Source organism: Arvicanthis niloticus, chromosome 3 (genome assembly GCF_011762505.2).
Source record: "Arvicanthis niloticus isolate mArvNil1 chromosome 3, mArvNil1.pat.X, whole genome shotgun sequence".
Taxonomy (NCBI): domain Eukaryota; kingdom Metazoa; phylum Chordata; class Mammalia; order Rodentia; family Muridae; genus Arvicanthis; species Arvicanthis niloticus.
Window position 1 is genome coordinate 115,145,980 of NC_047660.1, and position 20,941 is coordinate 115,166,920.

At 35.5% G+C, this 20,941-nt stretch overlaps 1 protein-coding gene across 1 annotated transcript in view; it reads left to right on the forward strand.

Annotated features, from left to right (window-relative positions):
• Window positions 1–20,941, forward strand: part of Erbb4 (erb-b2 receptor tyrosine kinase 4) — a 988,011-nt gene that overhangs the window by 824,291 nt on the left and 142,779 nt on the right. Inside the window, exon 17 of the mRNA XM_076932054.1 lies at window positions 3,191–3,376. Within this exon, the coding sequence (XP_076788169.1) occupies window positions 3,191–3,376 (186 nt within the window). The remainder of the gene's footprint in view (window positions 1–3,190; window positions 3,377–20,941) is intronic.

The window sequence follows — 20,941 nt, forward strand, 5'->3', positions numbered from 1 at the left end:
AAAAAGCCATCTGCTATTTCCTTTTATGAAAAATAAAACCTACAATTAGTGTCTTGTTCAACTTTTCTTTCTAAAAAAAAAGGGGGGGGGAGGGGGAGAACAATTATGTAAATCCTCTGCAATTTAGTTTCAAATACTCTTTGTAGTGTGATGAGCAATTTTCCTTAATACAAGCCCAGCTTTTTTGCCAACACTTGTACTAATAGTTTCTTTTTAAGAGAACTTTCAGTTTTCACATGAAATATCATCTAATGTAAACTTTTTCAATGTATGTAAAGAATATAATTAACACTGGCCTTTTGATTGTAGAAGGGAAACAATCACTCTCTATATGTCATCTCAAAGTGTTTCTTCTGCCTTAAGCATCCCTTTTCTTCCATCTTAAGAAATGCCTAATAATAAGCACTACAAAGAGATAGAGAATGCCGAGTCCTTTGTCTTTTCCTGAGGTATAGTGTCAGAGATGTAGTTTACCTATGAAGGCCAATTTGTTGTTTGATTCTACTTGGCCCTTAGTAACTAATATGTAATTAGACTCAATTAATTCCTGAATAGCTAATGTGAAGTGTGGGGATTTATCTTGCTAACAAAGCGAATGCCTACAAAATGAAGTCCTGATGAAATTTAAGAAAAAGTTTTATATATATATATATATATATATATATATATATATATATAAATGAAACCATCCTATAAAATAATGATACACTTCTAATCAGAAAGTATTTTGTAAAACCAATCAACTGATCTGCGGATTAGGCCAATCAATTCCTTAGAAAGTAAGGAGTAGAGACTCAGTTTCCTGTTTGGCAAAAAAAAATGTCTTATCACTTTGATTATTCACAAGGTTAAAATTAGGATCAGTGGTTACAACTGTTGGTTTTGTAATAATTACAGAAATTTAAGTTGATTTCAATGTACCAGAGAATCCCGAAGGTTCCTGTTTTCTACATTAACTTCATATACCTACTTGGTACATTTTTTCCCCAGTCTTCCCCCAAACTTCAAGGCTTAATTTCCTACCTAAGGGTTCAGGAACACTGTACTGTGATACTATCATACAGAAAAAATAGAAACCACCACGATAGTAACAAACAGAATATGATAGGTATAAATGTAATTTAATTAGCTATATAGCATTCCATATCTAATTAAGTATCTAATTTAATAAATAATTATGATATTTGATCCAAGTGAATGTCTTGCTCAATTTGTGTGTTGTATATATTTTCCACATGTACATATCATAATTTGGTGAAGAAACCTTCTAGTTTACACTATGAATATAACTAGCTGATAATAAATGATATATGATTAAATTCACTTTATGTTCATATTTACAAAGTCTTTATAACTATAAGGCTTTATTTCAATTATTTGCTGAGAGACTGAATAAATGAAACTGAAGTTTTTCAACCTTGGTAGATACACACAGAGCCACATGAATTTTTCTATGACTTACCAGTTTCCTGGTAGGGAGGATAGGGAGGGATTAGTAGATGGCCTTACTCCTCTTGGAAGACAGGTGAAAATAAGCGACTTCAGCAGCTGCCACGGAGGCTTTACACTAAGCAATTGTTTGAGACAAAATGATCTATGTTTCTATCACTTCATCTGCCTCCTGAATGTTTCTCTGTCTGTTGTCCTGATAGTCACAAATACAGTTCTTTCTGTTCACCACAATGGAGGATAGAAGATCTGACACTTCAGTTTGCTTAATCGAACCTTGAATCGGTTGTTCTGAAATCAATTCCTCCCTAAAAGAGATGTCCATTTGTGCATGCTACCTAAGCATTTGCTGATGTATGATATCTCAGTTTTTTCCATAAAATTATGTCTTATGTATTCACTCTATCATGCCATCATAAACAAAAATGCACCACAGCTTTATATGTTTAACTCTGTGGTTTGAAATTTTTTAGAGGCAGAAAGTATTGAAGGATAACACTGTAAACATTCTCTTATTCTATACCAAAAATATAATATTAATTTGCCATGTATATGCCTCCTTCATGTGTGTACTTCTATGTATTACACACTTACAAGCACTAAAGTAGAATATTGTTTAATTTACTTTGTTTCATAAAGGCACGTGTCAAACATTAAAGCATAAGAATATTCTTTATGTTACTATATTTCATATATAATATTGATATTTGTAATAACTTTAGAGACAAATATAAGATATGCTAAGAGCTGGGTGGTGGTGGTGCATGCCTTTAATCCCAGCACTTGGGAGGCAGAGGCAGGCAGATTTCTGAGTTCGAGGCCAGCCTGGTCTACAGAGTGAGTTCAAGGACAGCCAGGGATATACAGGGAAACACTGTCTTGAAAAACAAAAAAAAAAAAAAAAAAAAAAAAAGAGATGTGCTAAGTATACCATATGGCTACATTTTCACCTCCTTTAGTTGAATATCGATATGATAAAAACATTGTGACTTGTCTTTGATTTAATCAAGTGAAGAAATTTGTCCAGATAAAATCTTATTGTTTCACTTAGCTTGGATACTGTATAGATATCTATAAATAAGACATCTATTTAATTATTCAATTTAAAATTATTTCAGTAAAAAGTCTTTTAAAATCTTCATTTTTGCTTACAAGTCAGCATTAGACTTGGTTATAATTATTTATTTACAGTTTTATAATTTATATATGTCACTTACATGTGCTAACTTCACATGAATAATGGGTAAGTTAGAGTCACCTTATTGTTCTTGAGAAAAACTGTATTTGTATAGTTTTTATTCTCTAGAGATATCTTTAAAAATTAAAAGAATCTATTATACAGTGGTGCTTGTTTTAACGTAATTGGCAGTCAAAATATTATATTGTTCATGCAGTGAAAGATGAAACATGGGTTTTTATTTATTAGGTTATTATTATATCACTGAACTTATTTTGTGGTATAGACCATTTCTTCCTTAGCTTCATTTAATTATATCAGTCTAAGCTGGAAATGATTTAACAAATATATTTGCATTGTTAACTGAGTCTACTGATGCTTCTTTTGAAGCTGGGTCTTATTCCATAGCCATGAGTGGCCTCTAACTCAGTGCATAAAATAGACTGGCCTCAAACACACAGAGCTTCGCTGATCAGTTTCCTGAATGCTGGCATAAAAGCTATAAGGACTATGTCAATATGATGATATTCTGTTTTTGTTTTTTCGCTGTTGTTGCTGTTACAGGAGGCTCTGATCATGGCAAGTATGGACCACCCACACCTAGTTCGCTTACTGGGCGTGTGTCTCAGCCCCACTATCCAGTTGGTTACCCAGCTGATGCCGCATGGCTGCCTACTGGACTATGTTCATGAACACAAGGATAACATTGGATCACAGCTGCTGTTGAACTGGTGTGTCCAGATTGCTAAGGTATGTGTTGTCATTTCCTGTGAAAATGATATTTGAGGGTTTAGTTGATCTAGAGGAATCTGACAATTGAAATTATGTCATACCCTTTCAGACTTTAATATAAATAACTTTGCTATGTTAAATGACATTCTTGTAAGTACTTTACTAAAGACCATGGATCAAATACATAAACTAGTTATATTTGCTTCTGGATTATTTTTCCAAGCTATTCATGTTAGCTTGACTAGATGACATAATATATAGCACACTAGTCAAATGTAATAACTGAAGTGCTAAACTTGTTTAATTTTTATTGTTCTTCTTTCATATATGACATTCCAACTGCATTCTTCTGTCCCTCCATTCCTCTAGTCACCCCAATCTCCTTGACATATTTACTAATGGAGTGAAGTTAGCAAACAAATTTAAGAATGTAAAAATTCAATGTCATAAATGTTCTATTTTTTATTTTTTATTTAAAAAACTATAGAATCATCAAAATCATAAATTATTAGGCTTAGTGGTAACCCCACTTATATCCTGAACCATCTCTCCTGCCTACTTATTCATAGCTTTAAAACATGTTGTTTGTTGGTACTGCTGCTGTATTTGGAAAGCCTGCTATTGAGTATAGGACAGGAATTTTCATAATTCTGAGACCTTTCATAATTCAGAGCTATGATGGCTTCTTTTACATTATTGTCAGTTGTTTTGTGGTGTTCTCTTAGTTTGCAAGTTTATCAACAGAAAACTCCATTGTCTTTCTTGTTAGGTGATAAACCACTGGCCTCAGTGGAAGAGGGGGTTTAAAATAATGTCAGTGCTGGGAAGAAGAAAAGACGGCTCAGTAATTAAGAGCACTAGCTGCTTTTCCAAGGACCAGATTTTCATTCCTAGCATTCACATGGCTAGCTGCTTTTGTTTGCAATTCCAGTCCGAGGAAATGTGTCACCCTCTCTGGACCATGCAAGCACAGTAGTACTATGTCGAAAGTTATGGAAACCTAAGGAGGCAGTAGGCTCTATCTGAAAGAGAAAGATCATTCAATGTGTTCCTTTAAAGTTGTACCTGGTCCCTGGTGCCCTTCTAGCTTTCTGCTTCCTGTCCATTATGAGGTAAACAGCCATCTCTATCCTATGCTCTTGCAACTACTTACACTCTGACTTAGAATTAGCCCAGAAACAATAGAGTCAAGAACTGTAAATTTGTGGAAATTGTTGGTCCAAGTATGGCTTTCCTTCTTAAAGTTGTTTTCTCAAGTATTCTGGATACAACTGTGCCAAAGTGATTGATAGGTACAAAGGCTGACTAATATATTCATATATTAATATATATGACTATATGTATATAGTCATACATGTATATATACACATTTATATATATACAATTATATATAATTGTTAGAAGTGGTGAATCTCTCCTTTTAGTAATTATTTAATAAGTATTTTGCCTGCATGTTTGTCTGTAGCCACATACATCCAGTGTTTGCACAGGCCAGAGAGGGTGTCAATTTTCCTTTTTTACTCTTTTTTATTTTTCTCCAGTACTTAGTATGTGGAGTGACAGGAGACTAACTTCTAGTTGTTTTAGCCATTTACTTCTGTATGAATAAAAATGAACTTCAAATGTGAAGGTTTGATGCAAGTTAAATGCAGAAAACGGTGTTAGACATTTCTGACTTGTTTCTACTTAATGCCAGATACTACGTGTATATAACACTTCATTCATTGCACATGTATACAAACTACTAAATCCGAAAATCACGACCTGCTGTTACACTTAATATACTAAATGATGATTAGTATTATTTAGAAGTTTATTAATGTCTTTTGAATGAGAGGGCTCTTTCTTTCACTGTGTTTTGATAAAAGGATATATTTCATAAAGGCAGAATAAAAGATGAAAAGTTTAATTAGAATTCATAACACTGTTGCTACAACTAATCCCCATATCATGACAATGACAATCCATTATTAAAAGTTGAAATACAGATTTTTGTAGCCATTTTTTCATAAAAGTGAAGTCTCAAATCTTTAAAAAATCAGTAGCATGATTTTAGTTTAGTGACAAAATTTAGGCCAGAGTAAATACCTATAGAGACTCTTCAGGATAACTACAAACTAGACTAAAAATAAAATATGATTTTCAAAATACAGATATCCTCAATTATATTACATATACCAAGTACTCCTGATGATTTTTTTGCTACAGTAATTTTTGGTCTCTTTCTATTTCTCAGGTTCATATTTTCTTAATTAGAGATTTGTGAGTTGACTTTTGGTGGATAATAATCTACAGTCTTTATGTAGTCTGGAAAAATTCATTATTTTATTAATAGAATATACATATTAAATATATTATTCAGGGTTCTACCTACAAACAGAACTAACAGGATGAATATAGTTACAATAAGAGATTTAATAGAAATAATCTATTTGGGATATTAAGCAAACTAAGTTATGAGACCCTTAGATTTTTTTTGTTTGTTTTGTTTTTTCAAGACAGGTTTTCTCTGAATAGCCCTGGCTGTCCTGAAACACACTTTGTAGACAAGGCTGGCCTTGAACTCAGAAATCGAGCTGCTTCTGCCTCCCAAGTGCTGGGATTAAAGGCATGCTCCACCACTGCCTGGACTCTTAGGTATTTAAGAGAGCCAACTTTACAATACTAGTCCCAGTTCAAAGATCTGAGAACCACCATGTGCGTGTATTCCAACTCAAATCCATCTGTGTCAAAATCATGAAAAAGTCAGTTTTGGAGGTAAAATCCATGTCTGGGTATAGAAGAAAGTGGAATCCACAGTTCAAAGACAATCAGGTAGAAGAAAATTGCCCCTTCTTAGAAGTCAAATTCTTTATTTTATTCAAATCTGTAACTGAATAGATCTACCACCACCCTAACATTAGTCCAGCCAATGGACTTTAGGCCTCATTCTACCAAACACAATGTTAATTTCATCTAAATTTGCTCATAGACACATTTGAAACCATGTTTAACCAAATGTCTGGGCACCTTCTAACTCAGTTTCATTGACATATACAGTTAAGTGTCATGTTGAGTTATGGTGGAGCAATGCTTATACTCCACTGAGGAAGATTGACACAGTAACCACAACACAAAGCACTGTTTCACATATTAAGAAACGTGACATAGCACCTCCCAGGAGTTATTATGACAGAATTTCTCAGGAAGTAGGCTCTACTTCTCTTTAGCTTACTGCCAAAATTTATCATCTCCAATAACTTAGGCAATACTTTAGATGTCTATTCCTCTACAGTAGAACAGACAAAACTTTTAATGCTGTTATGACAGCTAAGTGGGTGATGTAGCAGATATGCATGCTAAGAGGATTTCTGTTCTTAATAGATGTTACTATAATATAAAGCAAAAACAATGTTATTTAAAATATAATATCATCAAAATAACTTCACAATGACTCCTCCAGGAAGACAGCATAGTGCAGTAGAAACATCCACATAAAATAATAACCTGGATTTGGATCCAAAGTCATATTTATGAATATTTCAGCCACCATTTCTTACTTTCTACTTCACTCTGCTTGCCAGAGTTTTTCTTAGTTTAAGGACCGCCCACATGTGATATGGTCCTAATACAGGTTGCCTAAGAGACTCATCAGGGAGGGAGAGAAAGATGATAAGAAGGGGAGAAAGGGGAAGGGGAGGAGCAAGAGAAGAAAGATGAAGAGAAAAGGGGAGAAAAGAGGAAAAAAGAGGGGAAGGGAGGGAAAAGGAGGGAAGAAAAGGGGAGGGAGGGGAGGAGATGGGAAGGGAGGGGAGAGGAGAAGGTAGGGAAAGTGGACATAGGGTATATTAGTTACTTTTTTATTGATATGATAAAGTACCATCACCAAGGTAGTTTTTCGAAGAAAGAGCTTATTTGAGCTTATTGTTCCAGAGGGTTGAGTCCCTCCTGGCTAGGAAGAGTGGCAACAGGAGACAGACATGGAAGTAGTAGAAATGGAAGCTCTTCATATAAGCAAGGAGAGAGAGCAAAGCAGGAATAGCATGAGTCTCTAAAACCCTAATTTCCAACCTCCAGTGAAGTATTTCATATAAAAACAAAACAAAATAAAGCCCTAAAACCATACCTCCTAGCCTCCCCCAAACAGTTCCACCAAGTGAGTACTGAATGATCTTCCCAAGACTATTAAGTACTTCTCATTTAGGCCACTGCCTAAGGGCAAAGGGAAATGAAACTATATCACTGCCATTGTGTAATTTCTCTTACCGAGCCTCAGAAAAAAAGAAAAAGCCTCTCTTTACCATATGTATGGTAAAGAGACTCTTCTTTGTCTCTCTAAATAAAAAATGGAAAACAAATTAAAAAACAAAAGAAAAGTAAACCTTATAAAGACCCCCAATAAATGAGTGAAATTAAATTTCTTGTCCATTTGCATATGTATGCACAAACCCATATTATTTCCCCAATTTTATTGAAGTATGATTGACAAGTAAGAATTTAATACATTTAAGCATGATAGCTAGAGATAGATATGTAGGGTAATAATCACCATTAACTGTAGTAGCAAGTTCTTCATCTCACCTAGCTACCATTCTTAGTATATTAGGATCCACTTCCTTCTTTGGGGGTGATCAGAAGCATACAACTGTGGTACAAGGACTTAGGTAGGTATGCATGTATGGGCAATCTCTAGTTCTCTGAGTGCAAAGTGGATGTAGATGCCAAGGTCTTTCCTCCTAACCCAGCTCCTGCCTGTTTGAGGATGTGCCAAGAATGATCCTCTTCTCTCTTCAGCTCTAAAGGACCCAGTCTTCACTCACATAGTTAAGTCCAGACTCTCCTTTTCCCAGGGTAAAAAATTTACCCATGCTGGGTAACATAAAATTGAGGGTGTTTGTTTGTTTGTTTGTTTGTTTGTTTGTTTGTTTTTTAAACACCAGAACTTAACTGAGGTTTATCTCCTGAGTGGCAGAGAAAGATTTTGGAGTCTTCCTTTGAGAACTCACAGGAGAGAAATTTCTTCTAGATGTTAAGCCTAAATAGAAACCCAGAAACGTTCCTTTTTATACACAGCTGTAACATAGCATACTAAAACTGAAAGGTTATTAAAAATGTTTTTCTGGGTATACTGAAGAAAAGCAAAGAAAGGTGAAACAGAAAAGATTATCCCCATAATGGACCTTAGTGGGCTCATGAGTATTTGCCAAAGGCAACCATCTAATGGAGTGATTTGGAAATTTGTCAAGATATAAGTCTGTTCCAGGTGAAATATTACTTCAACAAATTGTTCATTTTGTCTGCCGCCAATGAGGAAGTTGAAAAGTTTGTAGAAGCTGAGGTCTCCTTACCAAGCTTCTCAAAGAGACCAACTTTAGAAATTATGGCTGCAGTTTTGTTGGAGATAGGAGCTGAAATACATGACTGAGTACATTTAAGACTACGTCTTCTTACTGACAGAGCATGTGACTGAGAATCTAATGTTTCCCACATACCTTGTTTAGATGAACTGAGATTCCATCTCACCCGAGTCTAGTTTCTGCAAGACTATGGGCTCCTTGTATCTTAGGGGAAATAATTGTTACACTATAAGAATTAAATATCAGGTCTAGTGTATGAGATCATATACCTTTTGAGATACTATTGTGTGATATAATGAGCTTTTTCACCTATAGAATTTTACATGAGGCAGATGGCTTAATTTTTGTTTTTCAAATAATTTTTAAAATCTCCCTACTACAATATCCCTTTCAATCCTTGTATCAGATTGTCTAGGAACATTACAAGCTCCCAAGCTGATGATAAAGCTCCTGGCTGGACTTGAATCATGTTTATCCCCTCCCTGAAACAATCCCATGCTTTTTATTTACGTGTCAAATTCTCATTGCCTTAAAGGGGGATGATATATGAAGGACAATAAGGGAAGTGAGAGAATCTCAATACTACCAGTGGATCTGAGGTTTATGGAGGTAGTTTCTGGAGCACAGGTCCCACTGTTGCACTGAAGGCTTAATTATTTCCTGAGGTTTGAATGAAATAGGAAGTTCGCACACTTAGAGAAGTCATTTAGGTTTTTTTTTTTTTTTCATGTCTAGCCTATGGGATGGCAAGCTTCCCCTTTGCTTTGCCTGTGGCATTATTGGGCCTGCTGAGCAACTCTAATTCAGTTTGTAAATCCCTCCTTCCTGTAAACAGCAACCGTTTTCATTTAGTGATTGTACACATGCCAGAAACTTCCTTTCTCTGGATGTATTTTGCATTAGCTGGTAGTTTAAGTCTGCTTACTTTTTTTTTTCTTCTTTGTTTCTTTCTTCCTTTCTTTCTGACAGAAAGTGAAAGCTAATCCTATCCAAATGGATTAACTTTCACTTGATGTGTGCAAAGTGTGCACAATTACAGCTATCAGTCATGATTATGTGAGGCTTCGTATCTTGGCATGTTTGAGGAACACTGTGATTTTCTTAAAAGCAGAATCAAAGAAGATGGCAAAGCATATCCGGTTTATTACCCCCTGGGGCTTTTGTTTGTAGTGTTGTATAGGTAAATGGGTATTACACAGCCTTGCTCTATTCTTAAATTGTGAAATATATTCATGTTTATTCAGATGTATTCACGTACTGCCATTTTCCTTCAGACCTCAAGATGCTTTTAGTAATTTGAAGAGACTAGCATTTTCTGCAGGGAAGAGAAACAAGGCATAAAGGACAATGACTTACCTGGGTACCAAATCTCAGAGAGGCACTAGCTCTTAGCTCGTAGAGCTCATAAACAGAGATGAACTACTGCCTTTCTTCTTTGCATACTTGACTTGGCCAGGTCTGTCCTGAACTCCCTTTTATATTAAAAGGTTTGAATATATATATATTTATTTTTTATTGAATAATTTATTTACATTTCATATGTTATCCCCTTTCCCCATTTCCACCCCACCAAGAAAGCCCCTATCCCATCCTCTGTTCTCCTGCTTCTATGAGAATGTGCTCCCATCCACCCACTCCCACCTCCCTGCCCTTGAATTCCCCAACACTGGGGCATCCAGCCTTCACGGAGCTAAGGATCTCCCCTCCCACATATGCCTGACATTGGCATTGTTGGGAATAGATTTATTTTTAATTTTGGAATAATTATAGATTAACAGAAAGTAACAGCATTAGAAGTTCTGTTTTTTTTCTTTATCGGTTCCTTGATGAGTTATAGAATACTTTTATGAATAAAAATTGTACATATGAGAACTTACTTCGATCTCATTAGTTTTACCTGAATTGTAGTGTTTTCCCTTTGTGGATGGAGTTTTCTGAAGATTGACCTGTGTCTATTCATAAAACTACCTCTCCACTCAGTTACACGCAAAGTTACACTGGGAGCTCTTGATATTCCACTCCTTTTCATTCTTATCTACTTATTTATTTTCAGACAAGTCTCATTGGTTAGCTCAGGCTAATCCTGAATTTTATGTCAATCCTCTGGCCTTAGCTCTCTCATTGCTAGAATTTTCAGCAGACACTCTCATACCTGGCTACTTCCTTGTATTTAAGGACATCCAAGTCTTGTCACGATCAGATTTTGAAAGGTGACTTCTAAAATTATCTTCAGAACTTATGTTATTTACATAGACATGGAATACTCTGGGCTCTGAAATCCACTTAACATTAGGAATTTGGTTGTGTTTCTGTGCAAGATATCCTCTATCAATTGATACAAGTATATTACAGAGTTCAAAGAAGAGGAACCTGGATATGTACAGTTATGTGACTTAAGAGGGATACAACAGTCCATCTGGTTGTACTAGTGTCCCTTACACGTGCTTAGTGGGGACGTCTGCACTCCTTTTGTACCCTCTAGTTTCTATTAACAGATCTCTGGCAGCAAATGGACAGCATAACAATACCAAAGGGCAAGGAAGGGAACTGAAAAAGGTCTGAGAGGGAGACAATCAGTTAAGTATCATGCAGGCCTCTTTTTTGGGGGGAAAGCTCAGAAATTTAGACTAATTCCATTCAGATCATGTGACCAAAATTTATTTTTTAGAGTACGTATGTATATAAATGCATACCTATCAAAACACCACACATACATATATTTATACACTATATATATTACATCTTAAATGTTAATATATGTGGTAGGAGTTTATGCTTTGAATATAGGCTAGTTATATGCACTCAAAATTCTAAAATGTCCAATTAAACTTCTTTATGTTAAAAGGAGTACCAGATTTTAAAAACCACGACTTTGATGGTTTCATCATCCTCTCTGCAATGTTTGTACAAAATTTCACTTTCCATCACCTAAACATGATGGATTACACGGATCTTGTTGGAAACAGTTCATTACTTTTCATCAGGCTAAGGTGAGAAATGAGCAGAATATATGTGTCGTAGAAAGGAAAGGTGAGCTGAGTGATTATGAGCATGTGAAAAAGTGCAGCCGTGGGTCAAGAATTTTATCCTTCGTTAAGAACCCTTTGCTTAAGCTCAGTATCTGCTCTTCCCATGGTGAACAAAGGATGAGCTTAATGGCAGTCATCTATCAGCCAGCCACATTTCAAGCTTCAAGATCCTGCTATTCCCCATGCTCCATGCCTTGACAAGGCTAATTGTGTAATTACAATACTACATCACCCACTCCCAGTAATTTGGTACTGGCAAGGCCCAGAACCAGGAACCCTGATGAGTATTGCCCCAAGCAAGCACATTAGCACAGGACAGTTTACTAATGGGACCACTCTACTGAAAGCTCCCATCTACAAAGTGGGGGACAAAAATTGTGTGATGAACTCCTTTGTAGTTTAAATGCCAGATGGAGTTAAGCCCTCAAATCTGAACTATTTTATATTTAATAAAAAGAATGATACCCCCTTCATACTGTTTTGGGTTTTTATTTTATTTTTTTTTGGGGGGGTATGTTTTAACATTACCAACATTTTCACCTAAAGTGAATTAGAATTCAAGAATGCATTAAATGTGAAACAAAAAACTTCAAAGTTAGTTTTTCTTCATGAGTTCAGAATTTGCATTAAAAACTAGCAAATATATGGGGGCTTCTTATGTGACATCAGTATTTATGACTCTGAAACCTACTAAAAGACAATACTTCATGGTTAATTACGTACATATTTGGGTTGTGTGCTCTCCTTGCTCTCCTACTTTTCTATATTGAGAATATATGCTGAGTCCAGGTACTTTCATTCTATTTGAAGGTTTTAGATGCTCATGTCTTTAAAGGATGAGTGTGTCAACTTAGAACATTCACTGAACAATTGCTTTGTTTGTATGATAAACTAGAAGAATATAGAACTAACCTAGAATGTGAACAACCTTTAAGCCTAAAACATACAACTCAAGATTTTTTGAAGGCAATGTCAATCCAACCCCAAGGATGAGTTCAGCCCAGTCTTTGATTCATAGCCAGCCTTGACTAATGCTGATCGAGGCTTTAATCTGGCTTTAATAGATCCACAAAAACAGGGATATCACCTAACAATAATAGCAGTGACTCAGGCCTATTTAACCTAAGCAGTCTTCGTAAACGAGAAACAATTACGTATGAATAAAGCTAAGCAATATTTGGTTTGAAGTTATTTGTGACACTTAACCTATGGATTTCCCACATCTCATTCTCACCACAGGTTATATATAACCAGGCAGAGTGCTTAGCATAGTCTGCCAGCCAATAATGTTCTCTGTTGTTATCATTATCTCTTTTGCCTTTGTTCAGATGTTGCACATTGGATAGGAAAACATATGATGTTAGGAGACATGTCCAAAGTCACAGGACAAAAATGCATTTGGCTGTGATTCTGTCACTATCTTCTTAGAGCTTCACTTAAGAATTTCCACACATTGCCTTGTGTGTGTGTGTGTGTGTGTGTGTGTGTGTGTGTGTGTGTGTGTGTGTGACTTGATTGCATAACACTAGGCATGGGTCAATATAGCAATTTTGGATTGACAGAACACATGTTTAACTGAATTTTTTTTTACTTTTATTGGATGACTGTAGGAGATAGTCCTTATTAGCATAATCAGTAAAACTTGAAACATAAAGAAAAGTACATACATCAGGTATCTTTTCCTAAAACTGTGTGGAGAATGAGAGAGAATGCAGTTTATCACTGGAATGACTTAGAAATGTCTAAAACCACTTTCTTCATTGCAGCTGCCTTTGCTTTTGTGCTCAGAGTCAATACTTTCAGAGAGCATTCAGAAGTTATGGGATACTTTACTACCAAACTTGAAAACATACCAGTATAATCCATGACACTTGGAGATTCTCATCTTATGAAATGAGGTTTATAACTTGGGTAGCTTCTTAAAGGACAGAAGCTTCTGCACACTTACTCTCTTGTTACAGGTGCCCATGATCTTATTTAGAGGTGCCCTGAGGCATCTGGTCACAAATCCCTCATATTCCCATCAATCATTGATGTGGAAGCCACAGGAAAACCCTCTACTTTTTTTTTTAACTTAAATTCCCCAAAAGACTGCCTTAGAAAAACATTATTGGAAACTTGTTCTAAATCAGATTCAAGATATTACAGTAGCACGTGCTAAAATCTGTCAACATTTCCATTATGAGCCCATATTTCCCAAGTTTATTGCTTCACTATGATTTTTTTCTTGTGGATTGTAATACAAAAAACCCAGAAGTTTAGCCCAGAGCAATTTTTATTATTGTTGCTTAAATATTGAGATTTTTCCAACCTGTGGATTTTTTTTATCCCATCTAAGTCAAGTACTTTGGGGGACACCAGTGCATTCCCTGCCCTTTATAAAAAGCAATATTATAAAAAAAATTATTCTTCTCAAGAAACAAAGAAACAGATGACTGGAATAACAAGGCATTGGGTGAGCTGATGTGAATTTATTCCATATGATTTGGAAGATAATTTGATACTTAGATTGAGAATTTTTAATATCTACAAAGACTTTGAGAAATTGATACCATGTGGGTTGAAAAAATACTGAATTATAGACAAGGGAGAGTTTCAATGAAGACTGAAAATGTAACCAAGTGAAGTATGTTCTCCAGGCAACTGATGCTGCTGTTGTCAAAGATGGAGTCCTGGGTTGTTTGGTGGTTTTATTTGTTTGTTTTTATACATTATTTTTTCTAACTGGTGAGTGTTGTAGAAGAATCAGACAAGCAATTTTTAAATCCATGAAACATTTTAGTGGAGTATTATTATCAGGAATTTTATCAGAAAACCAATCCCCATTGCGATATAGTAATTGACTTTCTTGTCAACAAAAATTGCTACAGTGGTAGTTCTAATTTTTTCTATCCTCAAAGCTCATGTAACAGAAGCAGGAAAAACATACATTGCCTTAGCCTGCAAGCTTACTTTCTCACCACCCTAAATAAGAGGTATTTATTAAGAAAATATTACCTGGGGTAAACTTTTCTCTGTTGAGATTGTACAATTCTAAAAATACTTAGGCAGTTTCCAATAAGTGGATATATTTGACTAGTCTCTGCAAATTTTAAGCCCTCAAAGGGGATCGCTTTTTGAGGCATTCTGTTTATTAATAATGTATTTTCAAATATATAAAAGAGAATGTTTATTTTAAATATAGTGGAAGATTAGGAGAAACTGGGCAAAAGAAATGATACTACCTAGTCCAAACCTGGTGGAAGCTGTCAAGTCATCTTCCCAGTTCTGCAAGGTGGCTGGCACAAAACAGAGAATATCTTCTTATCCTTTGGCATGACTCCCATCTTTACCAACGTATAAATGAAGAAGATGTATAAGAGGGAGGTGGGTAGGAAATCTTTAAAGTTTTCAATGCTGGTTATAACAAAGTGAACTTATGTGTGCTTTATTGGCAACTCTTAAAGCTCAATAAGGATTATTTATAGCTAGAAATTATGGAAGTAGTTTCAAGGCATTATTCATCAATGATGCTTCATGATACAAGCAAATTTCAGAACAGCTGTCCATGAAACCTGGACATTTAGATGTATTTACTGTTCCTTTTTCTTACCGTAATACAGAATACAGAGCACAGACTATGGAATTTTGCACAATAGGATATTTGATAGTTCTTATGAAATCTAAATAACAATATCAATGATATTGTTGTCTAGGGCTATTGAGCTTGTGAGAATATAGGTTGTGTCACCTAGCTTTATGTCAACTTGAGAAAAACTAAAATAAATATTTGGGAAGATAAAATCTTAATTGAGAAAATGCCTCCATAAATGAAGCCCTGTAGGCAAGCATGCAATGCATTTTTCTGATGATTAACGTGGTTCTGCCTAGGCACTAAGTAGGTGGTACTGGGTGCTATAAGAAAGTAGGTGGGGCAAGGTGAAGAACAAGCTAGAAACACCATCTTTCAAGGCCTCTGCATCAGCTCCTCTCTCCAGGTTCTTGTCCTTCTGAGTTCAAACCTGGATTTTTTCAGTGATAGACTTTGAAGTTGAACTCTATGATGAAGTCCAATTCAACCTCTCCAAGTCCCATTTGGTCATGATGTGTAACATTAACAAAGAAACCATAACTAATTGAAGCTTCCTCCAATTATTTGGTTATATGTACATGATTATTTCAAGTGCTAAATTTAATTTTATTTCTAATATACAGTTAGCTCATTCACAAAATAAAGAGTCCTTGGAAGGTTTCTGTAAATTATTTCTAAAATGATTTTTTGATACATTATTTCTCTGAGCATAAAATGTTCCTCTCTCCTCCATCTCTCCTGTCTTCCTCCATCTTCTCCCCTTTTCTCTCATCTCGGTCTTTGTGCATGTTTCTCTCTCTCCTTCTCCCTCTGCCTTTTCCTTTCCCTCTTTTCCTCCCTTTATCCTTCCATTCTTACTTTCATCTGCTAATTTATGCCCTCTTCATGGTTTTCTGACCTTGGAACATGAAGAAGTATATTCCTCCTAATGTGCACAAAGTATGACACAGACACAAAAAGAATAACTGTCTCAATCAGTTATACTGAATTCAGTAGATGCACAGAAAAGAGGGAATGAGCTTCCTATCAGAAGCTAAGAAAAGCACTCTTCTTCCATGACTCTACAGTTACCACCAAAGACCATGAGGGGAAAAATTCAGTAGTTTCTCTGGATGGTTTTAGATAAAGAGTGTCCAGAGAAGCCACCCAGCGGAGCCTCACTCGAATACTCCAGCACTTGGCACCGAGGAAGCTATTCCAGCAACCTGCAGGCCATGTGCTATGTTTGTCTTTTTGCCTAAGGCATTTGCCAATTATGTGTGCTATAAATGTACGCAGATCTCCCTTCCATAGGCAAAAGTTAAGGATGTGAAAGATGCTTTTGTATTCTCCTGTTTATTAAAGAGAATGAAGAATTCTGTGTGGAATGAAAGCAATATTTTAAGCAGAAAAATTAAAAGAATCTAAGTAAAAGAATAGATCACCAGTTTTTAAATATGTGGTTCCTACTTCTAGAAAGCATTATATTTCGGGTTACTTTCTAATTATACTTTGTAAAACTCTGGCTCTTCATGTGTAACAATTGTAACAATGCTACCTATTACCTGGTACAGTTACAGATGTTAACGTGTGTTTGTTAGTTAATGAGTATAAAGTAACTGGCTGAGGCATAGTGGGTGTTTATTGATGTCTTTTACATAGTGAAAAATTAATTCCGGAGCTCCACAATGGAAACATTGATGAAAATGAACAAATTGGTAAAGAATAGAAAGACAAAGCCTGCATCAAAAAATTCACACCAAATACATTTGCCTTGATTAACAGAATGAAGGTGTTACAAAGAGTATCTTGTGTGCTGTGGGGAAGTCGGGATTTAACAATGTGTTTCATCCCAATGGATTAAACTTGGATATCCATTTATCTGAGACTAAGGGATGGAAAGACATAGTGAGAACTGACTAGAACATTGAGTCGCAGATTTTGTGATCCAAGAGGAAATTACATCTCTTGACTCTCACTCTTATCCTACCCTAGTACTATCATGAAAGAAGTGACTTTTCTTCATTCCATCTGGTCACTTCTTCCCATCTTCTCTAAATCATTTTATCTATATCCTGAATTTTCTCCCCTCTCTGACACATGGAGTTTAAAATAAAATGTACAATATCTTGAAAAACAAGGACATCCATATCTCTGTAAAAAGAGGCATCTTCACAAATGAAATACTGAGGAAGGAATACTAAATTTGGCACCAAAGCACTAAGCAAGTGAGGATAGAAACACTTTGTTCTTTGGCTCGTAGGCTGTATCTGTTCTGTTTTTATTCCAATGCAAAAGGAATGTGAGGTGTGCCACCAGAATTCCACTCATAATGCCTGAGGTTTTAAGAAAATGGTCATTTAAAATAACTACAGAAGAAGAAAATGGGTAAATTTACACAAAACTGTCTTTGTATTATAATCCATTACACATTGATAAAATAGAAAATAATAGTCACTTTGACGTCTCTGTTTATATTAGCTTAGTTTTGGCCTGTACCTCAATTCATTCCCTATTTTTTGAGATATGCAAACAAATTTTAAAACCACTGATATGTTTTTAATGTTGAACTAGATTTTAATGTTACATTTGGAAGCTATATTTATCTTAATATCATAAGAATGTACTTAAAGGCAACACACATTCTTTGACTGAGTTCTTTTTTTTTTTTTTTTTCCTTCTGAGTAGAAATTATAGTAACATAAAGGCATGTGGGAATCTAATGCTTTCTTTCCTTTTGAAGAAACATGTTTTTAAGATTAGGGGACTGTTCTAGGAAAGTGGACAATTTAACATTTCATATTTCTGATAAACTCTTTCCAAATTCTCTTGTTCTTTGCATTACCTCTCTCAATGCAAATGGCACGATTCTAAGATGACTTTTCTCATAAATCTATTTTAAAAGACCAGTTTCTTCACTGCAGAAGAGGAAGGATCTCAAGCAAGTAAAGAAATTTACAAGTTATTCTAAATAACCTCAGATAGCCTGTTTGTTGTACTCTTCAATCTAAAAACATCATCAGAAGCCTTGTGGTAAAGCAAAAATAAATAAATAAATAAATAAATCATCTGTACTCTTTACTATTGGGGAACTCAAGAATTGCAAATCCTTTAAGAATGTTGAGCTCTGGTTAAGCACTTGGGGACAGACCATTGGGAGATTCACTTAGCTCATTAATTTCATTTTAAACAAATTTCCAGAGAAATTAAAACACATGCACACACACACGCACACACACATGCACATGCATACATACACATACAAACTAAGCCAAGCTAATTGGCATGAGCCTATAATCCTAACACTTAAGATGCCAGAGCAGAAGGATCATTAGTTCAAGGTAAGGTTTAGCTATATAATGAGGCCCAGTTTCAAGCAAACACACCCAAGAAGTGAGGATACAGCATAGTTTAGTAGAACCCTTGAATTTCGGAGCACACTTAGCATGCTTAGTTCCCAACTCCAACATCTTAAACACACAAACAAAAATGTTTGTGATATTTTTATGTAAATATTTCACAGCATTTTTTATTTAAAATGTAATAAAATAATGTTTGCTGCCACCAAAATGTCATGAATTGATTTGATCCTAAAGATTAGAATTTTCTTAATAGAGTCTTCTCTGCCTTACCTTGTTGAGTGGGGAGAATGATGGAAAGTAATGTTGGATTGCATCTTAAAATGGAGCCCATCTTTACCTTCACAAGCTTGTGAGTTTCAAGTGAGTCCCAAGAACTCATAGCCAAGGCATGGTGTGAAGACACGGGCAAAGGCTGTCTAGTTTCGTACTTATTTTCATTGTTGGTGGCTTGACTGTTCTTGCATTATCTCTCTCCTGCTTCCCTCTTAATTTCAATAACTGTGCAATGATTTGAACTGTTTCTATGTTCTTTTCCTTTACTTCTGGACTCTCATGTGGCTTTTGTTGCTTCTTCCCATCATTTCACTTGGCCTAGCAATTCCCTCAGTCACCTCCAGACTGAAGGGCAAAGAGATCTCTGAAGAGTCTCCACAAGTTTATCTTATAAGTTATGAATGTCCTATGAGAAACTGGAAAGCTGCCTCTTCCCCAAGGGCTAAAATATGGACTGTCTGCTGCCATGCAAGGCCCATGATGCACTACCATGATGCCATGCACTACCATCTTTCATAATTTAGAGCGTGCTTGTTTCCATGCACAGTAGCCTCCGTCCATCATTTTGGACAGAATAAATTATAATAAGCTCTGAGTTCTTTGTATGCATACCCAGAAATGATTAAATTATGTAATGAATAGTAATTTAGTATAAAATTGAATGCATTGATTCCTAGAAATAGCCTATCAATTTGATTGTTTTTTTTCAGTTTGAAATGTAGTTTTTGTTAGTTTCTTTTCTCTTGACTATGACTAAATACCAGAGAAGAAGCCACTAACATGAAGAAGGCTTTATCTATCATACAATTGAAGGGAATATACTTTTATGTGAAGAAAAAATAAATAGGTGTGCTGTCAGGAGCCTGAAGGTGGCATTATACCATTCCTCAGAAAGCAAAAGCTAGCCCCTAGGGATCCACTTCCTCCAGCAAGCTGCCATCCCCTGCAGATAATATACCTAGTTAAACAGATCCACAACATGAGGACCAAATAATCAGACACATGAACCTATGTCAGGCAGTTCCCATTCAAACCACACTATGGTTATTTTTCTTCTGGCGGACATTAATATCTTTCCTAAGGTGCTAAGAGAGAGAAGTATAAAAGAAGAATCACTTTTCAAATGATGAAAATAATGACTCTTTTATATTACATATTTCAGAAATTTAAATTATAGTGTGTATTTCCTGTCACTTTTCCAGTATAATTTTGTGTGCCTTAAATATAAAAAAACAAGTGATGTGTGCACCTTCAGTAACATATGTAGACCCTTTTCAATCCATAAATGCTGTTTATGAATTCATGTATTATCATAGCAACCTTCCACACTGATCTCTCCATGGGCCCAAAGAAGATTCTTCAATGGTGAAACTATCAAGGTCTTCCTTTCCTATCTGAGAACTTATCTCATCCTGAAGAACTAGCATGATGGACATATGCTGCCCCAACCAAGAGCATTCCATCTCCTGGCCTCATGAAAAAAATATGTCAATCTTTGTAAGTTTCTGTAATTTATCTTTCTAGAAATAAAATCAGAACAGATCCATGAGATTTAGCCACTCATGTTTTGTACTTACTATGCAAACACACCATTTTAAAGCCTACTTTAGAGTAGGATAATAGAAACATTCCCATTTTCGAGATTAGAAGGTGAAGCACAGACAGGCTAAGTTTGTTTTATTTTTACCTTTAATAGCTCTTTGGCAATGTAATCAGTAGCCTATAGTCTTTTATTCTGATTCCCAAGTACACAGCGGAGGACACTAATTTTGTATTTGTAAAGAGATTAAAGCTTAAAATGGGAGACAGAATGGGACCCTAGTAGGAGTCCACTTTATATAGCACTAAGAATGCCATACCTGTCAGGATCAAACATATTTTACCATGAGCAAAGTATTTAATAATATGGTTATACTCTCAGAATAAGTAATTTCTTTTTTCCGTTACTGCTCTTATTAAGCCACAAAAGGCTGCACATACTATAGGTTTACAAAAGAGGCACTTAAAAGAACAAACGTGTCAAATTTTCCCTG